At 38.4% G+C, this 6,657-nt stretch overlaps 2 protein-coding genes across 5 annotated transcripts in view; both read left to right on the top strand.

Moving 5' to 3' along the window:
- Positions 1-1,448, top strand: part of LOC106868636 (RING finger and CHY zinc finger domain-containing protein 1) — a 23,117-nt gene extending 21,669 nt beyond the window's left edge. For all 4 annotated transcript variants that reach the window (XM_014913987.2, XM_014913988.2, XM_014913989.2 and 1 more), the window contains exon 9: positions 601-1,448. In XM_014913987.2, coding sequence (XP_014769473.1) covers positions 601-672 — 72 coding nt within the window. In that variant the 3' untranslated portion in view covers positions 673-1,448. The remainder of the gene's footprint in view (positions 1-600) is intronic.
- A 3,641-nt stretch (positions 1,449-5,089) lies between these two features.
- Positions 5,090-6,657, top strand: part of LOC106868638 (thioredoxin domain-containing protein 12) — a 15,318-nt gene continuing 13,750 nt past the window's right edge. The window contains exon 1 of the mRNA XM_014913997.2: positions 5,090-5,243. Within this exon, the coding sequence (XP_014769483.1) occupies positions 5,162-5,243 (82 nt within the window). The 5' untranslated portion in view covers positions 5,090-5,161. The remainder of the gene's footprint in view (positions 5,244-6,657) is intronic.

Genomic DNA, 6,657 nt, shown 5'->3' with positions numbered 1-6,657 from the left:
CTCTCTCTCTCTCTCTCTCTCTCTCTCTCTCTCTCTCTCTCTCAAAACTTATGTTTCTGTCTGTCTGTTACACTCTAACTTTTCATCATCTGACACAAGATCACTTCCTCCAATGCCCCCTCCCCTCTCAAAGATTCCTTGTCTTGCAAGTTACTTGGTGCTATGTAAAAACCATCCAGTCCACACTGTAAAGTTGTTGGCATTTGGAAGGGCATCCAGCTGTGAAAACCATGCCAAAACTGACCTCACTTGTGCTGGTGCCATGTAAAAAGCCCTCAGTCCACTCTGTCGAGTAGCTGGTGTCAGGAAGAGCATCCAGCCATAAAATCCATGCCAAAACTGACACAGAAGTATGGTGCAGTCTTCTACCTGGCCAGCTCTTGTCAAACTGTCCAAACCATGCCAACATGGAAGGAAGATATTCCCCTCTCAGATTCACACATTTATGGCAACGGCCCTTCAGTTTTCCTAAGCCCTGTAAAAGAAATCTGAAGGTTTAGCTTCCAACTAGGGCCTTTTGCAATATCCTTAAAGCCAGAAACTTTTCAGCACCCCATTATATATAGGCACATTTTAATAATTTATTTTTCTTTCTTTCAGCAAAATGTTGTTGACCTTCACTTTTTAGGACTGAAGTGTCCTGACTGTGGTTCTTACAATACCTGCCAGTAGTCCTGCTTCTGTCTGGTTTCTACATGGAAATATCTGATGCCATATTTTGGTTGTGATGACCAGTGATTATAAAGATTATATCTCTGCATATTTTTTTCTGTATTCACAATCAAGCCAACATAAAAATTCATTTTAATTTCAAATAATAGCTCTCCATCTATTAAATCTCATTTTTTTTTTTTACTTCTTTAGATCTTTATAGTGAAACTGTATATCTTCAACATCAATTGTTGTTGAATTAGATTTATCTCAAAATTATCAGACCATTTTGCTAAATAATAAGGTTTTTTTTCTTCTTTTGCTTACTGTAGGGATTAGATGGTTATGCTAATTTGGACTTGCAATTTTTTGGCATAGAGTTTTCTGCCAGTTTTGACATCAAATATTCAGTTTTAAAAAGAGAAAAGAACAACTATCTGTTACATGATTGTAATTTATTTTACCAATGGGTATAATAATGTGCTAAGTTAAATTTAGCTGAAAGAAACTAACTAATTCATCACCTTAACCAAAGAATGATAATGGCTAAACAGTAGTACAAGTCTGTAATTTTTTACACGAACAGACTGCTTTAGGTTTTCTTTTTTTTAGTTCTTTATGCCTTTTCTTTTTTATTCTACCAATACGCATTTATTTGAATATTTTTATTATTTACTTTTGAAGATAAACTTTAAATTTTACACATAGATTAAACATGGAAGAAGTTTTTTAAAGATGTATGTTTTAGTGATATGTAAAATAAATTTTCCTCATATAACTTGAGGGATTAATTATCACCTTGTCTTATTGTTCTTTTTCTTTTAACTCTTTAGCATTTTGGCCATATCTGGCCCAAATGTTCTACCTATTTTATGCTCAAACTATCCAGATCTGGCCTCTCACACCAACCCTACAATGTCATTCTTAAATAAACAGTTAAATTATGAAAATCTCAAAACTACAAGACAGTGCCTGATTAAGTCAAAACAAAATGAATAAATAAGCATTATGTTCGACGAAATAATGTGAATATCAAACAGTTAAGTGAAAAGTTTTTGTGTCAGATGAAAAAAAACATCTCCCTGAAAATTTTTAAAAATACTTTTCTATTTTTTGTTTTATTTCATTGTTTTAAGATTTTGAATCAAATCTTTTTTTTTTTTTCATTTTTTGTATACATGTCATGCCATTATATAAACTGTCTTGTTATTTTGTGTATGAGTCACATATATTTCTCTCAAATACATGTCATCATCATCATCATGTAACAGCTGTTTTCCATGCTGGCTTAGGTTGGACGGTTTGACAGGAGCTGACCAGCTGAAAGGCTGTTCAGGCTCCATGTCTGTTTTAGCATGGTTTCCACAGCTGGATGCCCTTCCTAATGCCAACCACTTCACAAAGTGTACTGGGTGCTTTTATGCAGCACTGGTACGGGTGCTTTTTACATAGCCTCAGCACCTACAAGCCCACAAGATTAGGAATGTTCAGCTGGAGAGGGTTGCAGGGGATGAGCCTGTATGCAAGGGCGACCATGCTTTTATTTAGCTTGACATGTCTTTTCAACCACAGCCAACCGCCAGGAGTTTTGGTTCCCTGTCATCCCCACTGTGAGTCCCAATGTCTGTAGATCCTTTTCACCATTTTATCCCACTTCCTCCTGGGCCTACCCCTTCCACATGCTTCCTCTACAATGAGAGATGGTACCTCTTGATGCAATTGTCTTCATTCATACGCATCACATAGTCATACCAGTGCAGTTTTCTGTCTTGCACACGACGTCAAAACAAACTCCACACCCTTTGTTGAATAACATATCTCCTCTACTTACAAGATCGTAAAAGCACTGTCTTGAAGAGTACCCACCAGTATACCTGTATGAGATATTCTACCTCCCGAGACTCTTTCTCAGGTCTCATGCCTTTGTCCTAATTTAAAAGATATAAGCTGTAATCCAGATACTGAGGGAATATTCCAACCGACTCAACAATAAGCATCATGGAAAGGAATCTGTACTGTCATCTTCCATTCCTCAGTATGTCAGGTAGAAGCTCCCAGCTTTATGTCCAGAACTATAAGGTTGGGACTGGAGAACGTCACAAGATGTCCTGGACAAGTGACTTCCTCCTACCACATTCAAATAGGTCGGAACGAGACAGTCATGCACAGCTGTTAGGATGCTGGTGATTTGGCATGGTTTACTGGGTATTCAGCCTGGTTTTGGCGAGAGTATTTTTTGGCACCAGGAGGTGACGCACACATGCAAGTGCATACAGAAATATACACTTACAGATAAAGTGAGTGAGATAGAGACATCACAGTTTATTAACTGAACATGATTGGCATGAGCACTTTCCCTCTCCTCATACCCATAAAGAGAAATAGATTCACAGAGAGAGGGAGGAAGGGAGAGAACAAATGAAGCAGTAAAAAGTCTGATGTCGATTCAAGCAGTGCCACAATGTCTTATTTCCTGGATAGGTAAAGGGTTGTCTCAAGGTACTTTTTAATGACATCGTTCAACGCAATGTGGTGAAGGAATAGCTGAGGCTGCTGGCAAAATAACTGCTCTCTGCCGAAGATTTGAACACCATCGTGCAACTCACCTTACTGAAGAAATAGCAGAAAAAGTTTCCTTATATAGCTGAGGGTAGTGCGCTTGGCTGGTCTGTCATGGGATGGGGTGGACAACCTGCATGAAGCTAGAGGGACTCGACCATCAAGTGATGAGCCAAGAGGTAAGGAGTCAAACTGTGAACATGCTTGCTACAGAATAATTGAAAAGGAGAATTCTAACTGAAAGGCAAGTGATTTTGGAAAGAGACAATGAGCTTCTTTTCCCTCTGGAGGCAAGTGGTAGAGAATCCAAGAGAGGTAGCCATGCTGAAGACTAAGACATGTTGGGTAGAATGGTTGGTGAAGTGGAAATATTTAGAGACCAGCCGTTCATTGCCAAATCCGATGTCTCTGAGGCACTCCACAACCTTGTTATCCTCTGCAACCAGTTTGTCCAACACAGATAAAATTGCAGAGGGAGCATTGGAGCATATAGATTAGGTTACTAAAGGTGCAGCAGAAAAGATCCCTAAAATGGAAGGTGCAGTGGCCGGGTTCAGCATAGGTGGTGCTGTTAGAAAGTAATGGGCAGGTGTGGCAGCAAGGAAGGAAGGGAACTGAGAAATAGAATTAAAATCCATTACTCGAGAAGGGTGAGCAACAGGAAGGGCATCCAGCCATAAATGCTTCAATATGTATTCTTCTAAACCATTGCTAACTTCGAAAAAATGATACTAAGTGAACAAATAAACAAACACTCACATATAAGTCTATAAATACTAATAAACTGCATATAAATAGTGATTTTTATTATATAAATGTACATGCCCTCTGATTTATAAAGGTGAAATGGGATTATAATGGAAGTTTGTTTGGTACCCCTAGGCCCAGGGTTTGATCCCACTGTCAGGGAAACATGGGTAAATGACATTTTCTAAAGTCATGGACTGACTCATACTTGGGTGTAATTGAGTGTGTAGTGGCACAAGCAGTCAGCGCCATATCAAATGAGATCTCGTGGCAGCCATTGCCATCTCCAAGACTGGGGCAAGACCTCACCTGCATCCATTTGCCATGCACGAGCTCACAACGAGGCTCGCGATGGCAAAACTATAAAAAGAAAGAAACCTCGAGGTTCGATCTCTTTTCCTCTTTTACCCGTGACTGCTCGCAGAGCACACTTCACTGGCTGAACCTCTAGGCTATTCCGCTTGTTACATTCTCCTAAGGCAATGGCCCGCATAATGGAGAACAATGAATTCACACCGCCTGAGATGGCTGCAAAAGAGCAACATACCACACCTTTGTACCTTTGTATATATTGTAAATAAAACTAATGGAAAACCTGCGTTTTGCTTAATGCTTCTTTACTCGACTGCTGAAGCCTTAAGCAACACGAAGAATAAGAAATTAATGGAAGAAAGGCGATATTCAACCGATATCCAGAACCTTGGCTCCCATTATAAGTGCATGGGAACTGTACAGACACCTTCGGGTGGATTGCACTTATGATTCAAAAAGTACAGCCTTGTCGTGCTGACTCATGTTAAAGGTACATGTGGCTGTAAAACTCTCAACCATTTAAACGTTAATTAAAAGGTAGGTTATTCAGTTGAACAAGCAACGGAATCCTCATCGTCGAACGACGGAGATTCATCACCAGTTAATGATCATAGCTTTTTTTTTTTTTTTTTTGATTAAGAAGGAAGAATGGAAAGCAAAGTGAGTGTAAATGAACGAGAAACCACACAGTATATTTAGATCAGTTACAAATTTTGAAATTATGGAAAACATATGAGAAATAAATATCTTGATTAATAAAAGGTGGAGAAAAATCTAATTTAATATTCACTGCAGACGATAATTTCAGACCTGGTCTACATTTCCTACATGGTTCACAGTCTCTATAAGACATTGTTGAGGCAGGGAACCTTTAGTGTGGGTTGTTATTAATATGGCGGCATACACTGTAATTTTGTTTATTTTTTCGGTGCAGCTGACTCTTTGTTTATGTAATGAAAATGATTTAGCAAACGGTAATTTTATAATTTACTAGCTTTTATTTTTGGCATTTTCCTGTCTAATTGAGATTGTAATTATCCATGTAATTTTTTTCTCTTTTTCTCTCAATATATATATATACATACAAACATACACTCGCATCACGCTTATTTTTTTCCTCAAACCAGAGAAAAAGCACTAAATATATGTTGTAGGCTATAATTATTTAATTCTGAGTAGCAATACAGAATTTACCACTTGCATTGTCAGTTCTTGTAACGGAGTGCTTCCCTGCCGAATTTACTACTCCGGCATGAATCTAAGCTACAGTCTATATTTAATTCATTAAGCAACTTCAATGTGACTATTATTAGATTTAAAAGCAGTTTATATTTAATACATAATGCAACTTCAATGTGAGTATTATTAGATTTAAAAGCAAACTGTGATAAGATTATAGTCATTCCTTGGAGGCGGAGGTAAAGAATACGCACACCACCCGTTTTCGGCGTAACAAAAACCCTAACCCAAACCACCGGCTGAGCGTATTTTTTACTTTCGCTTCTTTCGAAATAATACTCACATTGTATTATATTGCAACAACAGGAAATTATCAAGAAGGAAAATATATCCGTCTCTGGTTATCGGTGCGGTGCTCACCCAGCACACCCTTAATATATGTCCCCATAGAATTTATTTATTCGTTATGTTTGACAAATTGAAGAATATTCGGGAATCTAATGGCTAGATTTGCGAGAAAGGAAACTAGTTGGAGACATAATGAGAGTAGCATATATAGATGAAGGGAGAATGTTGAGCAGATAGTCATGGCTGGGTCACATGCTTTGGTCCCAGCCTGAAGGCCGGCTGATACCGTTAAGCAGTAAAATGGTTAATTCGAGGTACCTGAGTAAGTGGTGGAAGACGTAGGCTTTCTTGTTTCAGAAGAATACAAAGAAAAGGTCAAAAATGAGCAGGGGCTGAAATAGAGGCATAGAATAAACAAGATTACTGAGATTACGTGGCGGTCTTTGCATACAGTGGAATTAGGGTTATTTGACAGTTAAAATCACACTACTATTAATACCCACACAATGTGTAATATTTATTGGTTTTGTAGTTGTCTTAACTAATTAAGGTGCTTTGTTTTTGTGTTAATTTCGTTGTCAGATAGCGATCTGTTTTTTTATTACCCATGCGGGCCAACATAGAGGGGAAAGCTGGCAGAAACGTTAGCACGCCGGGCGAAATGCTTAGCGGTATTTCGTCTGTCTTTATGTTCTGAGTTCAAATTCTGCCGAGGTCGACTTTGCCTTTCATCCTTTCGGGGTCGATAAATGTAATCGGCTTAATCCCTTTGTCAGTCCTTATTTGTTCCCTCTATGTTTAGCCCCTTGTGGGCAATAAAGAAATAAGAAACGTTAGCTTGGTTAACGTTTACTCGCATGG

This window comes from Octopus bimaculoides, chromosome 8 (genome assembly GCF_001194135.2).
Source record: "Octopus bimaculoides isolate UCB-OBI-ISO-001 chromosome 8, ASM119413v2, whole genome shotgun sequence".
NCBI classification, from domain to species: Eukaryota; Metazoa; Mollusca; class Cephalopoda; order Octopoda; family Octopodidae; genus Octopus; species Octopus bimaculoides.
Note: the sequence above shows the minus strand (reverse complement) of the source record. Positions and strands in the feature narration are given on the sequence as shown.